General features: G+C 45.1%; 3 protein-coding genes and 1 long non-coding RNA gene across 9 annotated transcripts; 2 read left to right on the forward strand and 2 right to left on the reverse strand.

Annotated features, from left to right (window-relative positions):
• Positions 1-1,151: 1,151 nt before the first annotated feature.
• On the reverse strand, positions 1,152-3,359 carry sbds (SBDS ribosome maturation factor). Its single transcript, XM_086215284.1, has 5 exons — positions 3,111-3,359; positions 2,793-2,922; positions 2,477-2,677; positions 2,140-2,304; positions 1,152-1,649 (listed from the first exon to the last, which is right to left on the reverse strand). Exons 1-5 carry the CDS (start codon positions 3,236-3,238, stop codon positions 1,524-1,526), a joined length of 750 nt encoding a protein of 249 aa, XP_086071410.1. The 5' UTR covers positions 3,239-3,359; the 3' UTR covers positions 1,152-1,523.
• A 727-nt stretch (positions 3,360-4,086) lies between these two features.
• ech1 (enoyl CoA hydratase 1, peroxisomal) lies at positions 4,087-9,911 on the forward strand. Its single transcript, XM_086216739.1, has 10 exons — positions 4,087-4,309; positions 5,152-5,324; positions 5,515-5,599; positions 5,695-5,819; positions 5,969-6,017; positions 6,191-6,255; positions 8,312-8,382; positions 8,464-8,535; positions 8,867-9,017; positions 9,109-9,911. The coding sequence occupies exons 1-10, from the start codon at positions 4,273-4,275 to the stop codon at positions 9,211-9,213; spliced, it is 933 nt and encodes a 310-aa protein (XP_086072865.1). The 5' UTR covers positions 4,087-4,272; the 3' UTR covers positions 9,214-9,911.
• Positions 9,513-23,001, reverse strand: cep295 (centrosomal protein 295). 6 transcript variants are annotated; one of them, XM_086216732.1, is made up of 29 exons: positions 22,612-23,001; positions 22,049-22,249; positions 21,737-21,861; positions 21,549-21,642; positions 21,282-21,395; positions 21,053-21,193; positions 20,357-20,540; positions 20,057-20,206; positions 19,667-19,900; positions 19,442-19,539; positions 18,268-18,462; positions 18,015-18,091; positions 16,324-17,512; positions 16,039-16,201; positions 15,733-15,867; positions 15,423-15,647; positions 15,195-15,325; positions 14,470-14,566; positions 13,486-13,701; positions 13,200-13,348; positions 12,553-13,015; positions 11,995-12,138; positions 11,247-11,740; positions 10,990-11,145; positions 10,828-10,897; positions 10,329-10,646; positions 10,010-10,106; positions 9,793-9,892; positions 9,513-9,706 (listed from the first exon to the last, which is right to left on the reverse strand). In XM_086216732.1, the coding sequence occupies exons 1-29, from the start codon at positions 22,708-22,710 to the stop codon at positions 9,665-9,667; spliced, it is 5,901 nt and encodes a 1,966-aa protein (XP_086072858.1). In that variant the 5' UTR covers positions 22,711-23,001; the 3' UTR covers positions 9,513-9,664. The 6 variants fall into 6 exon arrangements, 5 of the variants coding, with proteins under 5 accessions (XP_086072858.1, XP_086072857.1, XP_086072859.1 ...); XM_086216731.1 differs by having other exon boundaries at positions 19,442-19,536; positions 20,033-20,206; XM_086216733.1 differs by having other exon boundaries at positions 18,304-18,462; positions 20,033-20,206.
• On the forward strand, positions 16,325-22,366 carry LOC147255073 (uncharacterized). Its single transcript, XR_015118217.1, has 3 exons — positions 16,325-18,103; positions 20,087-20,234; positions 22,082-22,366. It is a non-coding gene; the product is annotated as an uncharacterized LOC147255073 (long non-coding RNA).
• Positions 23,002-23,021: the final 20 nt, after the last annotated feature.

Below are 23,021 nucleotides of genomic sequence, written 5' to 3' on the forward strand. Positions count from 1 at the left end.
AATGAATAAAGAAGGGCTTTCAGGAGTGACGTGCGCCTGCTACCCCACTTGTAGTTTTGCCATCTGGATGCCTGGAAAGGCTCGTGATAAAGTTTGTAATGTTATTTGAACATGTAGCTAAGTCGGCCTGATATTGCTACGTCACACAGCTTCAGGAGATACCAAATACAGGGGAAAATGTCTTGGGTCATTTATTTGTCTCTTATGACTCCAGGAAATTCTGTTTTTGAAAATTAAAAACTAGTAAAATTCCCTGAACCGTCTTCAGACATTGACGTCTAATATTCTTTCACCTCCATTCGCTGAGCCCCACCTCACACTCATTCATGCTATTTGGCATAAAAAAAAGAGCCTTATTACACCGCCTGGGCTGAATTCTGCCCTCAGAGGACACACACACACACACACACACACACACACACACACACACACACACACAATGAAGAACTGCATTTATTTTAACAGATCTGCCCCCACACTTTCCTGGCTTCTTTCTTGAACCCTGTTACGCCCCTCCAGCAGGTTTGGTGTAAATCAGCCAGGTTGTTTTTTTAGTTTTTTTAATGTAACCTGCTAAAATACAAACAAGCAGCACCAGTCACCTCCTGGGTGGAGGGAATGACGATGGTGGACGACCACCAAACGAAGCCACTCCATTAAGGAGGCCGACGATCTTTTTGAAAGCCCCACACACGTTTCAGGTGCTCTGAAAAAGAATGTTTTCATTTGTTCTTGAAAGAAGTAACTGAACAGAATAAAAAGAAAACATATCATCCATGTTCTCCCTCTTCTCCTGTTGAGGGTGGTGGGGGTGGAGCCTATCCCAGCAGCCTTCCCCCTGGACAGGTCACCAGTCCATGGCAGGGCCAACACATAGAGACAGACAACCATTGGCTCTCCCAGTCACACCTACGGTCAATTTAGAGTCTGGATTAACCTGGTCCCTCTTGATGTCTTTGGACTGTGGAGGAAGCTGGAGTACCAGAGAGAACCCAGCAGGAACAGGGAGAACATGGAGACTCACCCAGAAAGACCCTTCTTGCTGTGAGGCCACAGTGCTGACCACTGCACCACCGTGCCGCCCGAAAACATATTAAATATTTATTTGGTGTGGCGCGAAGGCATTCATGATAACAAAATATGAGTGGCGGCGATGATCCATATGATGGAAGATGTAAACAGAAAACAAAAACCAAAACCCCTGAACCCCTCGAGTCTAAACGGGGGGCCGACGCTTCCTGGCCTGGTGATGGTGACAAAGAAAGGAAGAAAACTGTGACTCAGCTCAGGGATCAATGATCATGACGTGCTTTCAAAATACACTCCCACCCAGTTGTACAGATTTGTCTAAAGGCAAAAATACTTTATTTTTTCCCATCAAATTGGTCTCTTTGAACAGGGAACGAGGAGTAGTTACAACTGTGATTATAAATAGTTTTTTTGTTTGTTTGTTATTGTTTTAAAAGAGTAGCAAGCCACGGTGCGGCATGTCAGTGAGTAAGAGTTCTGGCTGCTTGGTTTCCCTACAGCTTTTCATCTCCCTCCTCCACATCCTTCAGACTCAGGACTTCCAGGGTGCCGCGGCCTTTAGTCTCACACCGGACCAGCTCATCGATCTCCCTGAAGCAGCCGGGATCCACCAGACACATCTGAGGGTGAGGAGAGAATGAACTATAAAAAGGAACCCGCCAACTTTTAGGGAAACACTGTCGGACATGTTTAGAAGCTGCAGTCGCTCTCGTGGTCATCAACATTTTGTTTTGTTGCCGGAAGTTAAGAGGTGCTGCATCAAATCATTACGCCCAGTCAGGAAAGTAGTTCCAGCCACACATCTAGTTGTAAAATTATAATAACACAGAATTTTAACTGATTTATGTGGTTAAAAAACAACAAAAACAAGAATTAAAGTAAATAAATGTTGACCCAAAGGGATTCTCAGTCTCACTCCTCAGCACTGGACAGTTCCCTTCACAGTGAATCAAACACATTCTTACAGCATCAAAATATCTATTGGGTTTTTTGTTGTTGTTATTAAGGTACTTAATGCTCAAAATACATTCCAATACATTTCAGCCTCTGGTGTTTTTGGAAAGGTTCTTCAACAACATTTAAAGATGCGCCGTACACTCAGCCGCTCACCATTTCCAGGTTCTCATCAAAGTCTTCGCTCTCCACCACCTGCAGCAGCGGCTTCAGCTTCTCCTTCAGCCTCTTGGCCTCTTTGGCCGGCAGCACCAAGCGCAGCCTCATGTGGGCTCTCTGGATGGTCATGGTCTCCTTCAGCTGCCGGATCACTTCCAGAGCCTGAAAACAACCCCAACAACGCAAGACTCCGTGTCACCTGCGATGGATGAACTGATGGGGGAAGATGCAAAGCCTTGAAGCGACAGAACTTAAAGTCGGCAACATTTCTTAAAAGCGGTGCTGCCTTTGTCAAGACCTGACTTCTCCTGAGCTGCATGACGCTTCCCCTCACCTGCTGCTTCGAGCTCTTGTTGGTGTTGACGGAGAAGTGGATGTCCTTCATCGCCCGCTCGATGAGGCTGACTGTGTACGGCCTCTTGGTCTCTGGGTTGACGCACTTCTCTGCAACGATTGTGGCGATGTCCCTGAACATCGTCTCCAACTGATTCTGCCTCTCCTTGTCAGACACTTGCAGATCTCCTTTTGCCAAGATCTGTCACAAAAGTAGGGGGGAAGAAAAGGTCAGAAGGTGAAGAGTTACACTGATGCAGCGGTGAATGATGCAAAGGCGTCTGATGGCCCCACAGGTGTACAGGGAAGGTTCTTACCTGTTTACAGATCTCTGTCAGGTCGTCCGTCCCAAAGGATTTACACAAGTCCTCCTTCTTGGCTACCTGCCCCTTGGACACGTTTACAAAAACGGAGTTTGTCTGCAAAACTTCATCCAGGTCTTTTTCTCTGGAAGGACAACACAATGCAGATTCAGTTGTTGGCTGAAGAGCAGCAGGGAGAGGCAAATTGACTAGCTAGCCAGCTAGCTAGCTAATCTACTTGGAAGGAAAAGAAGAACCAACTTTAAGTAACAAAGAACAGGTACTAAATCTATGTAGAAAACAACCCCATCTTAAACGTTCTATGTTACTCACGCTCCTGATCTCCAGCTAACGACTTTATTCTTGTAACAAGCGATTTCAAATCGCTTCCCTCCTTTTTTCATCCTCACCACCGCGACGTTCGTCAGCCGTATTTGATTTGTCGGCGTGAATATCGACATTTTTTTTTAAGTCTACGGAGACAGAAACCTCCGCCAAAACTTCTGTTAACGAGAAAAATGTGCTGTCAAACAACCGCGTCGTCAGCGTCCCATTTGAGTGTGTTTACAAAAACAGTCCGCTGGGAAACACCGACGCTGAACTTTAGTTCCGTTCCAGGTGTTTGTTTGTTTTTCTCCACATAGGAGAAAAAAAACATTAAAAAACCATCACTAGCTTGAATATCAAGGTAAACAATGAAGCTAAATCAATACCAGGTATGATTACTAGACTTGATGAATAAGGCAGGACTTTTGTTATTTTTACTGCATCCTGTGTTTTAAAATATCGCTCCATATTTTACCGCTTTTTTAAAACACGTTTTCCCCAGTAGCTTTTGTGAGAAATTTACAGATAATCATTAAATTGGAGTGACCGGATCGGATGCAACCTTTCGAAAAAAAAGTATTAATATTTTATTGCAACATTCATAAAAATAGATAAATGTAGAATAGTTTTTCTTCGTTTTTTTTTAAATCTTTTTAAGATGCACCAATTTTTTGCTTTTAAAGCGGTTAACTTGATGAACCGTTCATGTTGGTCAAGCGAGATAATTTTCCATTATTATCCGTCCTCATTAAGTCATAGGTATGTTAACATCGGGAAAAAATGTAACTATTTGTGAGGAGAGAAAAAAACCCACAAATTACATGACGGCAAAATCTAAAATGTGAAGAAAAAAAACAAACAAATTAAGAAAAATATTCCGGCCGAAATAGCGCGGCTCGGTATGTGTTTGACGTTGATGTTCCCCTCCGAGTCAGCAGGTGGCGGTAACGTGACCGCAGGTTGTAAACTGTCATTACAAAATACGAGGAGAAAGAGGACGAACCCGCACCGCAACCACTAAAGAAAAAGAACGACCTTACCGCCCGTAAACAGTTTTCGATAATTACTTTTGTTTTTTTCAGCGAGCAGGTGAGGGCGGTTACGTCCGTGTTTGGCAGCTGTTTCATCACCGGCAGTCGAGTGTGGACTCTGCACCGCTCAGAGGGCTATGTTCTCGGCCACTGTCAGGTCAGCTCTCCCCAAATGTAAGTCCGTGTTTTCTTAGGTTGTTAAACACTTAAACTCGGGTAGTTTCCGGGTTTTTCCTCTACAGATTTTCACATGTATGCAGTAAACATAACCTTTTAAACAGCGTGTTTATTTCCAGAAGTTGAAAACTTGTGTTTTGATTTGTTTTTTCCTCAGTCAGTCTCAAACTGGTTAAAGTTGAGACACAACCACAGGGTTGATCTGGGGTCATGAAAAAGCTGGGTTTTTAAAAATGAAGAGCAACAGAAAGTTTTCAATTTTCCAGCCCAAATATCTTTCAGAGCGTTGGTTGTTCATGATCGAGAGAAGATGGAATGTGTTCCTACTCTGGTGAATTATTAGATTGAAGCTGTGCCGTTTTTATGGAGATTTCAGGGAATTCATAAGAAAGAAAATAAAAATTGCTACAAATGGCAAGTGTGTTTTCATAGTGCACGTCAACAGAAAAGACATTTAAAAGGTTTAACACAAAAAAGGTACAAGTGAAACATTGAAATATGATTTAAAAGTCATTAAAAAGTGATATATATATGGAGAAAAAAAAGAATAAGCAAAAATAGGTTTGGACAATGAAACAATTACCAGAATAAAACTAACGTGTGCAAGAAATTCTTGTTTTCATTTACAATTAATTTCAAAGGTAGCAGCAAACTCTGCTTGGAATTACAGATCTTAATATTTTCAAGTGTGTGGAGGTCCATGAGCAGATCTTTATTGCTAGGAAAAAAAGGTCTGGTTTCTACTTTGAGGGAAAAAATTCTCCTTGAAGACCAAACATGTAGTCTTAATTTTTTTGATTTTGTTCTGTTGTTTTTACTGGCTTCTCTCTTCCTCTCAGCCCGTGGGTTGCGGCTCCTCAGTCAGACTGTCGTCAGGGCGATGTCGTCTTCTGCTGGTCCCTCCCCTCCGTACACCACCCTGGCCATCAGCCGCCCAGCAGAGTCCATCACACATGTAGAGCTTCACCGTCCTGAGAAACGCAACGCCATGAACAAAGCTTTCTGGAGGCATGTTTGGTCGCCAGATCTGTGTTTGTAGCTCACAAAAAGATGCAGATACAGAAAAAAAAGACTCACATTCTTGTAGTAATTTGATTGTCAGTGTCTGTTTCTGTGACTTGTTGAGAGAAAAATGTATATATAAAAAAATGAAATTCAACTTTCAGATAATAAGGTGATTTACAATGTCCTCTCTCAGCGAGATGGTAGACTGCTTCAATGAGATTGCTGGCGACCCAGACTGCAGGGTGGTGCTTGTCTCTGGGGCAGGGAAGGTCTTCACAGCTGGTGGGTTTTAGCCTGTTTTATTCATGACACAGTTTTTCTGCATAGGTTTATTATTATTAGTGTTATTATTATTATTATCATCATTGTTCCGCCAGGTATCGACCTGATGGACATGGCCAGCGACGTCCTGCAGCCACGAGGAGACGACAGCGCTCGAGTCTCCTGGAATCTGAGAAAAACAATCGCAAAGTACCAAGAGACGTTCTCAGTCATAGAGAGGGTTGGAACATTTATCACGCTAAACTCCACTTCTTGGAACATTCTCTGGCAACGTTTATGTCTTGATGATGGGATAAAAACAGCAGCTGTTCAGTGGGTTTTCTTGTGAAATTTTTGATTAGGTTTTTTTTTTTTTTTTTAATCCTCCAGTGTCCAAAGCCGGTTCTGGTGGCTGTCCACGGAGCCTGCGTAGGAGGAGGTAGGACGTCAGCTTCTTTATCAGACGATCGCCACGGTGACTCACGGTGAAGCTGTCAGAAACGGCGTCTAAGCGCCATTGAGGCTGAACCACCGGTGTCAGGCGATGACGAGTGTATAAATCTGGTATTGGATGCCATTGTTGATTGTGAGCATTGTTTTCTGTGTTTCCAGGTGTTGACTTGATCACAGCGTGTGACATTCGTTTGTGTTCCCAGGACGCCTGGTTCCAGGTGAAGGTATGTACATCACACACACACACACACACACACAAAAATCTAATTTCCACAAGAAATTCTAAATTGTGTTACAATGGTACAAAAGATTACATTTTTCCATAACGTAGTCATATAAAGTTGTGAGAAATATATATGTGTGTGTGTGTATATATGTGTGTGTGTGTGTGTATATATATGTGTGTGTGTATGGTTGTGTGTATATATATATATGTGTATATATATGTGTGTGTGTGTGTATATATATATATATAATGTGTATATATATATAATGTATATATGTGTGTGTATGTATATATGTATGTGTGTATGTATGTATATGTGTGTGTATGTATATATGTATGTGTGTATGTGTGTGTATGTATATATGTGTGTGTATGTGTGTGTATGTATATATGTGTGTGTATGTATGTGTGTATGTATATATGTGTGTGTATGTATGTGTGTATGTATATATGTGTGTGTATGTATGTGTGTATGTATATATGTGTGTGTATGTATGTGTGTATGTATATATGTGTGTATACGTGTGTGTTTATATGTATGTATGTGTGTATGTATATATGTGTGTATACGTGTGTGTTTATATGTATGTATGTGTTTATATGTATGTGTATGTATGTATGTATATGTGTATATATATGTATTAGTATGTATATATGTATGCATATATGTGTGTATGTAAGTATGTATATGTGTGTATGTATATATGTGTATATGTGTATATATGTATGTATGCATTTATATATGTATGTATGTGTATGTATGTATGTGTATGTATGTATGTGTATATGTATGTATGTATGTATGTATATGTATTTGTATATATGCGCATATGTGTGTATATATGCGCATATGTGTGTATATATGCGCATATGTGTGTATATATGCGCATATGTGTGTATATATGCGCATGTGTGTATATATGCGTGTATATATATGTATATTACACACACATATATGTGTATATATGTGTGTATATATGCGTATGTATGTATATATGTGTATGTATATATGCGTATGTGTATGTATATGCGTGTGTATGTATATGCGTGTGTATATATATGCGTATGTGTATGTATATGCGTATGTGTATGTATATGCGTGTGTATGTATATGCGTGTGTATATATATATGCGTATGTGTATGTATATGCGTGTGTATGTATATGCGTGTGTATGTATATGCGTGTGTATGTATATGCGTATATGTATGTATATGCGTATATGTATGTATATGCGTATGTGTATGTATATGCGTATGTGTATGTATATGCGTATGTATGTATATGCGTATGTGTATATATGCGTGTGTATGTATATATGCGTATGTGTGTATATATGCGTGTGTGTATATATGCGTATGTGTGTGTATATATGCGTATGTGTATATATGCGTATGTGTGTATATATGCGTATGTGTGTATATATGCGTATGTATGTATATATGCGTATGTGTATGTATATGCGTATGTGTATGTATATGCGTATGTGTATGTATATGCGTGTGTATATATATGCGTATGTATGTATGTGTATGTATATGCGTGTGTATATATATGTGTATATATGCGTGTGTATATATATATGCGTATGTATATATGTGTATATGCATATGTATGTATATGTGTATATGTATATGCGTATGTATGTATATGTGCGTATATGTGTATATGCGTATGTGTGTATATGCGTATGTGTGTATATGCGTATGTGTATGTATATGCGTATGTGTATGTATATGCGTATGTGTATGTATATGCGTATGTGTATGTATATGCGTATGTGTATATATATGCGTATGTGTATGTATATGCGTATGTGTATGTATATGCGTGTGTATATATATGCGTATGTATGTATGTGTATGTATATGCGTGTGTATATATATGTGTATATATGCGTGTGTATATATATATGCATATGTATGTATATGTGTATATGCGTATGTATGTATATGTGTATGTGCGTATGTATGTATATGTGTATATGCGTATGTGTGTATATGCGTATGTATCCTCCTGTCTGATGTCAGCTTGTTCTTCTGGCTGGCTTTACAGGAAGTTGATATCGGACTGGCAGCGGACGTTGGAACCCTTCAGAGACTTCCTAAAGTCATCGGCAGCCGCAGGTAAACTGGCCATTTTAAATCAATAGCATGGAACGTCATGAGTCCATGCCGTCATGTGATCAACGCTCCTGTTTTCTCCAGCCTTGTGAACGAACTGGCCCTGACAGCAAGAAAGATGCACGCAGATGAGGCCAAGAGTAGCGGACTGGTTAGGTGAGAATGGCGTATTCCTGATGATTGTCAGTGCCAAAATGGAGTTGCTGAGGTTGCTGCAGCACCCCCAGGTGGATGCCGTTGGACCTGCATGTTCTCAGCTGTAATTCAGTCTATTTAATTCTGATCATTTTATCCAGACTGGTTGATTTGTTCCATCTTTGTGAAAACAAAACAAAAAACATCTTCCATGTTGAGACCCGGTGACTTCAAATGAACACCAGTTGTTACGGGACAAATGAGACACGCCTCTTCCATACCACTTTGTTCTTTCAACCTGTGCATCAGTCACTTTAATCTCACCTTCCAATCCTCAACCTGTTCCCTCTAGCCGGGTATTTGTAGATAAGGACGCCATGATGGCCGGTGCGCTGGAGATGGCCACGGAAATCGCCGCTCGCAGCCCTGTGGCTGTGCAGGGAACCAAAGTCAACCTCCTGTATTCCAGAGACCACAGCGTGGCTGAGGGGCTGGACTACATGGTAACAACCGTCTTGGAAATGGCGCACTGTTGAGTGTTGCGTTGCTTCGGTGGCTACGCGCCTCACCACCTCCTTCTCCACCCTCCTCCAGGCCACCTGGAACATGAGCATGCTCCAGACTCAGGACGTGATGAAATCAGCGCAGGCCTCCATGGAGAAGAAAAGCGCCAAGGAAATCACTTTCTCCAAACTCTAAAACCTCCGACGTGGACTTCTGTTTCCAAAGATGTTGGGGGTGGAACGCCAATGTGATAATAAGATACTAAACCAACCATGGAGACGAAGGAATCGTGCTGTGATTAACTGGTGCCGTCGTAAATGGATGACTAACAGATGTCGGGACAGTGAGAATGTTCACTTTCTACTGGTGCCAAACCCAAAATGGCCTCATTTATGCTCCTTAATGTGTTGATTTATTTTTCTGCTCACTGCTGTAAAATAGACAATTTTACAATCTGTCAGTGACGTAATGTCTCGTCCATTAAAGTCATCGTCTCTGTTTGTTGCAATTTTAAATCTAAATGGCAACATCGACATAATTGTGAAGCCACTGGTGCAAAGGAGTAGTTAAAATAACTTAAAAGCTTTATTGATAAAACCTTAAATTAAACTCCAAAGTACAAAAGTGAAAATACATTCAGAGTCGATCACTGTCGCGTCTGCTTGGCACGAAGCTTCTGGAGGGTTTTCTGTGAGGAAAAACACTTAATTACACAGTTATTCACGCACTTGGTTATGCAGCTCACTCCCAAGAATACTTTCAAGTTCTCCTCACCATGTGGAACTCCTTGGCTTTCTGGCGGTTTTTGGCACAAGCTTCCTGTCTGCTCCTGATGGATCTCTGGCGCTTCACCTCCTCCAGCTGCTCGTAGAGTCTGCACGAACAAGTCAACACACTGCTGTGTGATTGCAATCGTTACATAAAAATAAGACCAAGAGGGTCCAATGAGAAACTATCAGATCTCCGTCTGATGTCGTCGTTGCAGCAGTACCTCTGAGTTCGCTTGTGCATCTCAGAGACTTCCTCTTTCCTTTGCTCAGAACCGGAGATTTTCACTTCAGCCACCATGAGCCCGGAAACACTTCCTGCTGGAAACAAACGTCGCAACTGAGTTGATTGGTCTCAGACTTTTATTTTGAAACTTGACGAAGCTCAAGATGAACAAAGTCAAAATGCATCCCAATCAGATTGCGGAACTCCCAGACTGAGACGCTGGACAGCCAAAAGTTCATATAAAAAACAAGGGGCTCCAACCTCTCGGCTAACAGGACGCGAGACAAATCTCACATTGTGATATAAACTTCAGGTACCTGAGGGAGGAAGGAGGGGGTTCTTCTGTTTGGTGACGACGGCCTGCCCCGACATTCCTCCCTTAGACTTGGTCTTAGTCTTCTGTTGAAGTTCTGACTTTGTCTTGGCCTTCCAGGGGGCAGGAGGAGGTTCCTCAGTGTGAAACTGCTCTCTGGTTTTGACTGGAGCAGCAACGTCAGGTTGGGTCTTTGCGAGAGCCCCTTTGGCCTTGATCTCCTGCACCCGGCGGGATGACCTCTGGACCAGAGCCTGAAGCTTCTTCTGACAGCTGTCCTGCGGGCCTCCGCCCGGACCCCACTGGAACTCCAGGAGCGTCACTGCAAGCAGGAGAGAAAGACAAGTGGAAATATTTTTGATGGCTCTAAGATGCTGTTGGTGTTCTTGATCACATCTTTGTGGATAAGAAGCAGTTGTTGGGAGAGGCCAAGCAGAAACGCCACTCCAACATGTTGAAGGGAACATTTCATTTTTTTAAAAACAGGTGTTAGGAGATTTCACCTGGGTGTGTTGAGGTCTTGTCCTCGAGTGAAGCCTCTGGAGTCTCTTCCATTAACGTGGCGTCCGTCTCCTTGAAGAAAGATGTGGTCACGTCAGAGACGCTCTCACTTTGCATCATATAACATCCACACCTCCTCTGAATGACCGACATGTCATAATTACCTCCAACTCTTGACCACTCCGTCCCTCTGGATGCTCATCTTGCCAAATTCCCTCCCCCTCAGACGAGTTATCGTCTTTATCCTGCAGTGTGGTGTCTGTCGTGCTCACAAGTGTTATTTCTGACTGCTCCAGGATTCCCTTCTCACTGGCAGCTTCCTGGTTGACAGGGGAAGATGATGAGCACACAACTCTGACAATAGAACACAAAACAATTGAGGAAAATTTAATTAAGTGGTAATAAAAGAAGCCACTTTTACCAGTATCTTATCTAAGAAAGGAGCAGCGCCCCATAAGCTGGAACCCTGAGCAGACTCAAGCTGTCTTGCTAGGACGTCGCAGCATGGGACTGATTCTTCTTGGCGTTCACAGGTACACTTCCTGTCCGGAGCTCCTCCCTCAGGCTGTGGCACGCTGAATGCAGGTGCTGCATCACACACAGTTAACTTTGACAGAGCTAAAGGCGTCACCTCCACACCCTGTGCAGATGCCATGAGGTCAGATTCATGGTGGGGGCACGGCGATGTGATGAGCTGGGAGATGGACTGATTTAAGGCAGCGGGAGGCGCGGGGGTGTTGTCTTCTCTAAAGTGCTCAGGTGACCGCTCAAACTCGCTGTGCTCCCCGATTGACAGCTGTTCAGGAGAAGACGGTGTGTTGTGTTCAGGCTGGTGAAAAGTCATCGAAGGGTCTGCTGTTTCGTTGTGGGTTACTTCAGCCAGGAGCGGGTGAAATGAGTCTGAGCCAGGAAACCCTGCAAGACAGGAGGATGGGGCACCATTTTGGCTTTTTCTAGAAGCTGATACTCCTATAAACAGCACGTTAAACATCACTTGCTACTCTTGGTCTAAACCGTCTTGTGACAAGAAGTCAAAGACCCCCGCCGACTGAATGTGGGGATTCTGTTAATTTCCAACCACTTTCAGCCTCAAAACCTGGGAGACTGTCCTCAGTATGAATGAACGAAGCCCAGAGACTGAGCGGTTCTTCTAGGATCTATGTTCGGACCTTCAGTCCTCTCTGGACCCCGTTCCACTGGACTGGCCTGGCTCTGCAGACGTGGATCCATATCTGGATCAGCATCACTGTGTGATGAGTGTGAAGACGCGCTGGCCTCAGCTGAGCCACCAGGATCCACACAGGTTCTTCCACCTGCAGACAGGAGACAAGTTGATGCAAGCTTCACACCCAGCAGATGTAAAATAGCCTTTTGCTTAATTCTGGCGTGTTTACATTTTTTAAGAGAAAAAACAAAGTTTCATTAATGTGCATCGTCCCTGATCACTAAACGTTAAAATGAATGACTCGCTGCCGAGGATCGTGACAGAAAGGATTATGTCCCATATATAAACTGCTGGTGCAGGAAGTGATTCACTTGTTCATTTCCAAGCAGCTATGACATCATGCTTCGCCACGGAGCAGAGTTCTAAACGCTTGTTGTTGTCCTACTCAACTTATTTCAAATCATTTCCTTACAACAGAACACTGCAAAAAGTGTCATCGCCACATAATTCAGGGTGGAATCAGACGTCGGTCGTTTGCGTTGGATGATAGCAGCTCTCTCACCTGAACTACCACTTTGCTGGTCTGAAGACTCATCCAGCTCCCCGACCAGCGGCCTCATCAAGCTCTCCTCTGGACCCACGTCCAACCATGTGACAGATGGCTCCATCTCCATCTGAGGAGTCAGCTGATGAACATTCGAGTCCTGCCCGCTACTCAGCCAATGAGAACTTGACTGATGGGAGAGTCGGCCAATCATACGACTCAGAATGGATTCCCATCCATCTTGACCTGCACTCGTTGAAACCGGCGGAACAGGCAGCGGGCCAATCATGGAGGAGTGAGCAGACGGTTGACCAACCAGCTGATCCATGGCAGACTCAGGCTCAGCAGCAAGGCAGGCTGACTGATCTGCTACCTGGCCAATCAGAGGCCTGAAAGAGTCTCGCCCCAGGTCGTCGGTCAGAGACGCTTCGTGAGAGACTGAGAGGTGCTTCGGGATTGGACTGACAGCTGCGTCCCATTTCTGTTGGAGGCATGAGCCATGGTCGGACTTAGCTGCTAGCACGTCACAAACACACTGAAGGATGCTTTACACATAAACTTCTTTTACCTAACAAGTTTAAAATTTGAACTAAACTCCAGTGTTTATAATTGTAACCAATTCAAATTGTAAAAGAGAAAATAAAAGGATATGATGGATCACTGACCTCTCCACTCCTCTCAGCGCCGGCTGCGGTGGAGGGGAGGGACTGATAACCTCGAGAGCTTTCATCATCCCCTCCCCCCTGAGAGACGCCAACCACAGACTGCTGGCAAACTGAGGAGCGACGGCCCTCCACAAACGAGCCTTCATTGTCTGTGCATTAGACACCATATTAACCACACAGTCCTTCCTCTGGCTACCAACATGTGTGCCTTCAGATGTTGTTCAACAAAAACTAAGAATAGTTGGCTGTATGTCTAACCAGGACCGGAATATTAAATGTACGACACCTGTGGTTTTCCCAGCACTGCTGAGAGAGATGTCTAGTTCCCTTGTGTATCGGTCAATGATGCGCTGGATGCTGCTGTCATTAAAAAACGAGTCCACAGCCAAGACGGGTTGGTCCGCAGCAAAGTCCTCCTTCATACAGGAGCTCTGACCAAAAGGAGAGGAGACATCTAGAAGAACAGCCGCTTCTCCCTCCTCCTCTTCCTCTGGGGATTTATCTGGTGAAGTGGAAGAACAGAGAGAGAGAAGATGTGGGATGGAAACCAGCTGAACCTGTGCATTCCCCCGCCTGCACACAGCTTCTCATCTTTAAGATGGACAAACGTAACCAGGTTCTGTCTGTTGAATGGGAACTTATTGTGACAAGTCCTGCATTAATGACTCGACTGATGAAGAGTCGGCCGACTGTAAGGGCCTGTGCCCAAGGTGAAACGCAAGGTGCTCAGCCTCGAGTGCAGCGTTTGTTCAGCTGAGAGGCTGGTTGCTAGGATACACAATACCTGTAGAAGTATAAATATCAGCACAGAGAAAAGTACTTCCTGTGGTCTTTGCTCTGGATGAAGTAAACGCTGAAGCACACGGGGAATGAAGACAGACCAGCTAGTCTCTGACTTCATGATATTTGTGAGCAAGGAAAATGACGAGCAGTCAGCACTCGTACACGTAAGATTCGACGGTTGTCCTTTGTCCCTCCTCCGCTGTTACTGGATGGGTAAAACATTGAGAAATACATAGAGTTGACCTTTCTCCAACTCTAAGCAAGCAGAAAGGAAAAAAAAGGCCAAGCCCTAAGCTGAGGATACACACGCAGACGTTTCATACTGCCGATGTTTGTGGCACAGCACAAGAATGTGGCACTCCCTTTCTAAACAATGAATGAAACGCAGGCCTCTGTGCTGGATGCTGGCCCCGAGGCTGACGAGGCCATCAGATGGTCATTTCCTGTGTAGAGGATCCAAGTCTACATAAAAACAGAAGTTACTCACCTGCGTTTAAGTTTTGTTCCGGGTCAGTGGTGACGTAGCTGCCAGTGGAGATGGTGGTGGAGGAGAGGGAGTCTGAATCAGCAGGCCTGGGTGAAGACTGACACAAAAACAGAGCTAATAACTGATCCAAACCATTCTGCAGGTCAAATCCCACACATCACCTCTAGGTAACTTTTGAGCTTAAATTTGTAGGTAGTTTATAAAATGCGCGCACGCACGCACACACACACACCCACACACACACACACTGAGCTCAGTTCAAGTGTAGACACCATCATGAAATGCATTTTATTAAAAATACACTTCAGGTAAAATAAATTTACATCATCACTCAGCGTTAAGAAACTAACATTCACACACAAAGAGACTCAGACTTGCACTCTTACAATCACTTTCACACAATTCATGCAGACACACACACACACACACACACACACAAACAGGCTTCTCAAGCATAATCATGGGCCAAAGGCAGATACTGCCCCAGGGCTCAGATTTGGCTAGTTTTCATCATTGATCCACAAAATGTGAACCTCAGAGGATAAAAACTTAAAAGTTCAAATGATCAGCTTCTAAATGTAGGAGTAACGGTTCCACTGCTCAGTGTCGGACGATGCTGCGTGCTCAGCTTAAGGAGAACACCATCCCCAATTATAAGGTCATTATCGCAAGTATGAATGAAAGGTTTTCCTAAACAGACGGTTATCAGGAGAAAGGGCCCGTACCAGGTTCTGTCCGTCCTCAGAGGGTCCAGCGACTTCTGTGGGGGATCTGAACGTTGTCATTGCAGGACCAGAGTAGTCGGCTCCTCTTCCAGAGTCAGACGAGAGCGATGAGGCGATTCTCCGGACTGAATCTGGAAAACCAGGTTCACCGAGCAGAAAAAGATAGTTTGAGCCTTCCCCTCTCATCTTTATCAGATACCATGATTGCACCTCTCATCTTCTTGGTACCACGCTCTGAGGATTCTGGGGATGTTCCTGCCCGCATCAGAAGCTTCTCTCTCCAGACAAGCTGGCTGGATCCTCTCGAGCCGGGTCGTCTTTCGGCAGTGTGCCGCCCACTGCTGGACTCTGAGGGGGTCTGCGAAGACCAGTCAGAGGCCAGAGACGTGTTGGAATCGTGCTGCATATGCCAGTCTAAAGCACCCATCGGCACCTTGACAACATCCTCCAGGCCTGGGAAGAGAAATGTTGACAATGCAGTCATTCGAGCGGCCCTCCTGGTCTCAGCTCCTGCCTGTTCATGTGTTTCTGAGCCGACCTGTGACTTGGCTGATGTTGACTGGTGTCTCCACCTCTTGAATAGCACTGAGCTCATGTTGTTCTGTCATCATCTCCCTGGCTCCTAGTCTGACACGGCTCACCGGAGGCTTTGCCGCTCGAGGGGGAAGGAGTCCTGAAGGGGGGGGACCAGGGGCATCGCACTTCACTCAGTAATTTCAATGCCGTATTGTTACTTTACAGAGACATTTCATGTGTACATAGCTGGAAATATGTAAATCCATCCAGCGCCAATACTGAGCAGAGCGCTGGGAGGCAGCTGTCTGCAGCATTAACATGTCAGTACCTGGCTGTGGAGGGGGGACATCCTCCCCCTGGGGGTCTTGAAGATGTGATAAACTTCCTCCATGAGACTCCTCTATAGCTTTAAGCAGGGTCGCAAGTAGGTTGAGGCGGGTCTGACGGATGTCCTCCGAAGTCACTACTTCAGTGGTGACCTCGGGAACCGGCTGTGGGAAAATACAAAGCGTTGTAATTCTTTTGCAACGTTCTAACGAACGGACGGAGCAGGATTTATTCTTGTGGAACATGGAAGTTCAGCTGAACTGTAAGAAATCCCGCCACGACTAACCTGTGCATCTGTATGAATTAGAGCCTGTAATGTCTCTTTCTGCTGCCTCATCTGCTCCATCTCCAGCTCCCGTCTTTTTTGCTGCTCCTCATAACTCTGCCTGTCCATGTTGTCCTCTCTCAGTGATGCAGTCACGGAGTAACCATTAGCTGTCGCCGGGTCTGGGGCGACGCCATCTGTGATGCTCCGGCTGATACTTGGGATGGGTTCAGGTGCTGGCTGGAGTGGGATGCTGGTGGTTGACTGGAGCACTGTGAACAGTTTGGAGGGGACAGACTCAGGGGAGAGCGAGGAAGGTCTCAACTGCTCTGGAAGGTGGTCTGTGACCCTCTCCATGATGCCGGCTGTCAGCTGAGCAGTTACATCGTGGATCTGGCTCTTGGGACTATTTGGAACAGATTCCATTGCATTCAGTACTGAGCTGGAACAAAGGCTGAAACTGGAGCCAAGAAGGTGGGGAGGTGACACTGAAACATCTGACCCTCTGGTAGGAACCTGTGCTGGAGAATGAGGTTTAGCAGTCGCTGCAGTTGTGAATGGTTGCTGAGTTGGTGGATGTACAGTGGACAGCAATGATGTGGGGGTCATGTGCTGGTCAGCTGGGTAGTCCTCCAAGTGCTGAGTCACTTGGGGTGCTACAGAGGTTGTTGGGATATTTGAACACGGTGGTCTGGGTAGAGGCTGGTGATTGAGGCCTGGCGGCAAAGCAGAGGACTGCAATGATGTTGGGGTCATGTTCTGGTGAATTTGCAGAGCTCGCTGGTATCCCTCCAGGTGCTGCCAAGCAGCTTCAAGTTCTTCAGAAGTTGTATGTCGCTGCAGATGACTTGGACAATATGCGTAAGTGCTATGATGTTGGAGAAGAGTCGGACTGTGTTCACCCTGAGAACCATGAAGAGGTGGGTGGCTGGGGACTGGAGGCACGGCAGCAGGTGGCAATGATCCGAGAATCCCATTCTGCTGAAATTTGAGAGCTTGCTTGTATTCCTCCAGGTGCTGCCGAGCCACTTGAGGTGCAGCAGAAGTTGATGGCTGTTGCAGAGCAGCAGGTGGATGTACACATGGATTGTGAGGTGGAGGCAAAACAGCAGAAGGCACTGATGCGGCGATCATGTTCTGACGAATCTGTAGAGCTCGCTGGTACTCCTCAAGGCGCTGCCGAGCCACTTCAACTGACCTTTGGTGAATCCTATAAGTTAAAAAAAGGGCCAAGGGTTACAGAATTTGACAAAAAAACTATATTTTGTTCAATACAAGAACACTTTTGATGGATGTAGTGAAGGTAAAAGAAACCGTATGTATGAAACAGTTATGTGAGGAAAATATATCAAGACCAACTGCACAGACAGCAGTGCATTGAGTAATTCATCATTTTCACTGGTTCCAGAGCTAAAAAACAACAACAAAAAAACAGTCTGACATGATTCTTCCAAAACCTGAGGACATCAGATTAGAGCAGTGAGCTGCAAATGAAAAAAAAACGATCAACTCTGACATTGAAATATGACCCTAATATTCAGTTTCTGTCTGCATCCACTTCACCTCCATGAACTCAACAGTGTCTGAAGGGCCACTCAACTTCAGCACAAACAAGCCAGCGATAATGCAGGGACTGAGTGGAGCAACAGGCCTCTGCTGCAGCCGTCCTACACAGTTTCTGACCCCGTTTTCAACCTTCATGCTGATCACACCTGTTTCGTTCCAGCAGCTGCTGTTGGTATTCTTGGATCCTCCTGGTGTGGTCGTCTCCACTGGCAGGAGGAACCACCTGTTTGAAAAGGTAACATCCGACGCTGAATAGCAGCAGTGTTGCAAACACAGGTATTTTAAAATTACTCCTCAGGAGGTTTCTATTTGGAAGTCAGAACCCACCCCAACCAAAAAGATTTTGACTTGAGAAAACAACTCAAAATTAGAGCTTTAAGATGGTGGCCAGTGGCCTACCTCTGTGTTGTGAGTGACGTCATCGTGGACAGGTACCTCAGGTTGGTTTACAGAAACTTCTTGGGCCACTTCAGCCTTCAGGTGTTCCCTCTCCTGCTGGGCTTCCAGCAGCATCTGCTCCAAAGTGGCCTTCTGCTCCTCCAGCTCCTGGAGCAACGTCAGCTGCTGCTGCTTCTCCCTCTCGAGCTCCACTTCCTTGAAAAAAGGTGTTTAGCATGTGAGCAGCGAAACTTTACACATTTCCAACTGGCCTTTTCATCGAGCCGTTTTCAGTTGAAGTGGTTGCCTAAGGTGAAGCAAAGGGAAAGAAATCTTGGAGGTATCTCTAGCTTTTAAGGTCAATCAATTGAAGACTGAATTCTAACTGAAAGCAAAAAAGCCACGACATGTTGACGCCACATGGAGCGTGCAGAGTCTGGAATGCAGTCTCCAGAGGAGCAGCTGTTGCTGCAGGAACTCCTAGGTAGCTCAAGGTGGAGCTGAATGTGGAACAAACATCCTCTGGTCGCCATGATCTTTAACATTGCTTTGCTTTTGATAATGTAACCGACGACATAAAACAAGAACAAAAACAGGGAATCAAGCCAGGGTCTGTTCAGTTGCACCAACAAGGATAAAATATTCATGGTACACCCAAGTGTAGAAGGTGAAGCCTCCTCTGTGAAAGAAGGACCACTTTAGCCCTTTAGATGGGAGCTGCACTGATTGAGTGATGAAAAACCCCTGGTTCAATCAGCTCGAATGAATCAGGTGTTTTTTCTAAAAAAAAACAACAAAAAAAAGACAACAACCCACCACTGGGTTACAGGCAGAGGTGTGCTGTTACAACCCTTTCATTCCATGATTATTGTGGCCACAACAAAGAACGGCACTGCAACGATCCCAGTTGACCGCCGTCAACACCACTGACCTGAGCAGTGACCTTTCTGTTGCTGTAAGAGGAGCAAGAACTGAACAAGCAGGGGGGGAACCAGAAGAGACAAAAAAACTATAGCAGTTGGACTTTTTAAATCAAGACAGCCGATTCAAAATCAAACAGAATCTTAGGTCGTCCTTACAATCTACGCATGTTCTGATTTGTTGTGGCCAGCTCAGTTTTCCAGTGATCTGGTAACTGGCAGCGCAAACTCCTCCCACTACAACTGGTGCATCACCGCTGACAATCAATACATACTCTTTTCTTTTTTGCTTCTTCAAATTCTTTTATTTTGTTGGCAAGTTCATCAGGAAGGGGAGAATCTGCTTCAGCTGGCTGCTGTGCTGGCTTCACTGCTGGTGGAGAAAGAAAAGGACTTAGTCCACAACTCAGTAGACATGAGACTGCAATTTTTTTTTAAGTGCACAGTTGTTTTGTTTTTCCTTCAAAGACTTTTTTTTTTAATGAAATTAAATCAATCACCCAATGGTGAGTCGGCAGGTTTGGGATGCTTGATGGAGGGCGGTTTGTCTCTCTCCTCGCTGGCCAGAGAGCCGGTGTCGATGGTGGTGTCCCGCTCTGGGATCTGATCAGGGACGATGCTCACTGAATCAGATGCAGGGACACAGGTAGCAGAAGTCCACTGGTTCCTCTGGTTCCTGATACGATCCAGGAGTTTCTTTAGGGCCCGTCTGGGAGCAGGTCTAGCGGGCTCCACTGTGAGTCATGAAAAAAAAAGAAAAATGCAGTTTTAGTTTGGTAAAGAGGAGCTGCAAGAAAACGTCACAAAGACAACGGTGAATGATCGATACAGCCACTGAGCAAGAGTGACATCAAGCCTCTCTTTACCGTCACTCAGTGTTTGCTGCTCACTCTCTGCTTCTTGTTCTATATCTTGTGCAGTTTCTGTCCCTGATGTTGCCGTTTCATCCAGCGTGACGTCCAGCTCTTGGTCCTGGCTGCTTGTGGACGGAGCAGGCAGAGGCTCCGGTACCAACTGGACTACCAGGTCACCTTTAACCCCTGGGGCCAGACAGAGAAGTTATAAAAAGTGAGATAACCAGTGTGGGGAAGGTGCCAAACACTAAAATCTACAGAAATGTGTTGTTATTTTTCCCCCCTGATAAAACAGTTAAGTAATTAAATGCTAAACCAGTCACCAACAGTCCTTACTCCGCTCTCCAGTGTACATGTCCTCAAAAGCAAACTCCAGCTCCCTCTGGAAGTCATCCCTCATCTCCTGTCTCTTGTACAGAGGCTGGAAGATCTGAGGTGGCATCTGTGACACCTGCTGTCTCCGTCTCAGCAGGTCTGTCTGCTGCATGTGCTCCAGCTCCACAAGGAAGCGCTCGCGATCCTACGGAGACAGACGAACACAGACCAGACACTTAAAGTAGCCATGAAGGCTTGCTGCCTGAACAGCACATTTACGTGTTACTGGGCAAATATTTGTCTCTTTTTAAAGGAAATCTGCAAACAAAGCATCCTGATGCAAAACCCTTTAACGTATTTGAAGGAAATATTTTTATCTGAGTATCAGAATCTGACTGGGATTCTGTATCTATCTGAAAATGCGTCAAATAGAGAGAAAAACCTTCCGAGTAGCCACTTTTTTAAAACGCTTCATTCGGGTCATTGTACATCTAGAATCACGGGTCAAGAACTCCGACTTTGGTAACTCTTGAGTAAACTTAGGCTCTGATCTAAGAGGCATTCCGGATTTATCATTTCTGTCATACTAAAGGTCAGTCCTCCTCCTCTGATGAATGTGTTGTCCTGCTGGCTCTCATCGATGTGTCACGGCAAGCAGCATCAGAGCAAATCCTCTTCTAGATACACGTCAACATCAGAATGTGGGTTCGTTCGTACCAGCACGAGCTGCTCCCTCCTGAGCGCACATTTCCCTCTGAGACGAGCCTTCTCAAGCTGCTCCTGCCTCTTCTGCTCCTCCTCCCTCTGGAAGTCCTGTAGCCTCCTCGTCTCCAGCTCAGCTCCCTCACGAGCATTCGGCTGTCCAGACATGAACATATTAAATATCTCTGATAGTGAGGACACAAAAACCTTGGGATCGTGTGCTATCGGTGCCTGGAGGACAAACCTGTGTCGTGTCCACCTCTCTGTCCACTGCTGTCTCAGGCATGTGGTAATGAGTGGCAGCGAAGGCGTTAACGTCCCATTTTTTAACTACATGTGGTCTCTTGGCATCAATGTTCTGATTGTAAAAGAAAAGAAGGTTTGTAACCAGGAAAGTTTGAGTGACAGATATTTACATGACCTTTCACATTCAGGTGGCTTGTTAAAAGCGTTCAGACGGATTCGATCAATTTTATGAGTTCAAACAAGCCGTGAAGACCAAGTCAGTCACCTGGACGGGGTTCGGGGGAGGCAGAGGGAGGCCAGCCACTTTGGCAGACCTTTCCCTTTCCGCCTGCAGTGCCTTGTTCCTGGCATTGATGGATCTACAGGAGGGGGGAAAAAGGAACACACACAAGAATGACTGTTTCCTTCAAATGTATAAATGTTTTTCAAGCAAACGTTGAAAATGCTGCTCACTGGCGTTGCCTCTCCAGGTCTTTCATCTTCTGTGATTTTAGCTCCTTGAGGGCTTCTCTAAAGCGTTTTTCGGCTTTGGCGTGATTCTCCGCCTCCTTCTGAGCGATGGCCGCCAAGTCAGGTTCCTTGTGGAAAAGCATTCAATTGAACACAAATAACCTTTTTTTTAACGACAACTAAGTTTCTTAAAATTTCTAATAAATAAATAAATAAATAAAAGTTGTGACAGTTTCATAATCTACTTTCTTGGTCTTCACCCTGTGACAAAACGGCCAGTTAACGAGGAACAAGTGTGTTAAACCAGAATCTTACATTTTCTTTTGCACTTCTGTGTCCCTCTCCTAGGAGCTGGAGGCTCTGCTCATACAGTCTCTGCAGTGTCTGGAGTTTCTCATCCCGCTGTCGCTCCCATTCCGCCCTCAGCTCCTCCTGCAGCTGCTCCATCTCACGCTGCCGCCTCTGCTCAACATTTTGCCGGATCTGCAGTGCGATGTATCGGTGCTGCTCACGCACCTGAGGGTCGGTCATGAGCCAGCCATTTAATAAACATTGCAAACTGTGCACATGAGAACACCCCCCCCCCCCACACACACACACACACACAGCAAGCAGGAATAAACTTAACTTAAGACCAGCAAAACAAGTTTGCAATGACTTCACAACCATTGTTGGCTTTATTTTAGCAAACTAGTGCTTCGAAACGCCACGTATGTCGGGAAAACAGCCGAATATACCACAGATTTAACCAAAACCACGATCATCCTAAATGTAAAGATATTTGGTGAGTGTGCAAACATGGTAATCTTGGTGAAACAAAGCCGGGATCGCCACTGAAACCTGCGACATTATCAAGCGACATAAACGCCAAAACCAACCTGTTGTATCCGCAGTTTCCTCCTCCTCTCTTTTTCCTCCCGTATCAACTGAGCCTCCTCGTTCGGACTCAGTCTCACCGTCGCCACTCTTCTCTTCATTTTCGTCGGATACGCTAGCGACCATTTCCACGAGACGACGCGATGCTAACAGTTGTTAGCAACACTGGTTCACGTCGGCTGTCTCTGTTGTTCTGCGGGCCCCCTTGGTTCAGGGGGACTTTTAAAAGCCATTTAAGATGTAAGATAAAAATCGGATTAGTTATATTCAGATCATAAAAGACACGTAAAGGATCCCGAAAAGAAGAAAAAAAACATGGATGTTGTGTTTATATCTACAAATCCATGCCAACCTACAGAAACGTTAGTCTCGAACGTCATATCCTGTAGTTTAAATTGCCCGCCCTGCCAGT

This window comes from Aulostomus chinensis, chromosome 10 (genome assembly GCF_037954235.1).
Source record: "Aulostomus chinensis isolate RoL2024-O1b breed Wild chromosome 10, RoL_Achi_v1.0, whole genome shotgun sequence".
NCBI lineage: Eukaryota > Metazoa > Chordata > Actinopteri > Syngnathiformes > Aulostomidae > Aulostomus > Aulostomus chinensis.

Coding starts and splice junctions, on each gene's coding strand:
- cep295 (XM_086216729.1), bottom strand. CDS start 22,710: ATGAAGAGAAGAGTGGCGACGGTGAGACTGAGTCCGAACGAGGAGGCT. Junction 22,250..22,611: donor GGAAACTGCGGATACAACAG/GTTGGTTTTGGC, acceptor ACCGACCCTCAG/GTGCGTGAGCAGCACCGATA. Junction 21,396..21,548: donor CTCCCCCGAACCCCGTCCAG/GTGACTGACTTG, acceptor TTTTACAATCAG/AACATTGATGCCAAGAGACC.
- sbds (XM_086215284.1), bottom strand. CDS start 3,238: ATGTCGATATTCACGCCGACAAATCAAATACGGCTGACGAACGTCGCG. Junction 2,923..3,110: donor GTTAGCTGGAGATCAGGAGC/GTGAGTAACATA, acceptor TTGTCCTTCCAG/AGAAAAAGACCTGGATGAAG. Junction 1,650..2,139: donor TTGATGAGAACCTGGAAATG/GTGAGCGGCTGA, acceptor CCTCACCCTCAG/ATGTGTCTGGTGGATCCCGG.
- ech1 (XM_086216739.1), top strand. CDS start 4,273: ATGTTCTCGGCCACTGTCAGGTCAGCTCTCCCCAAAT. Junction 6,018..6,190: donor CGGAGCCTGCGTAGGAGGAG/GTAGGACGTCAG, acceptor CTGTGTTTCCAG/GTGTTGACTTGATCACAGCG. Junction 9,018..9,108: donor CTGAGGGGCTGGACTACATG/GTAACAACCGTC, acceptor ACCCTCCTCCAG/GCCACCTGGAACATGAGCAT.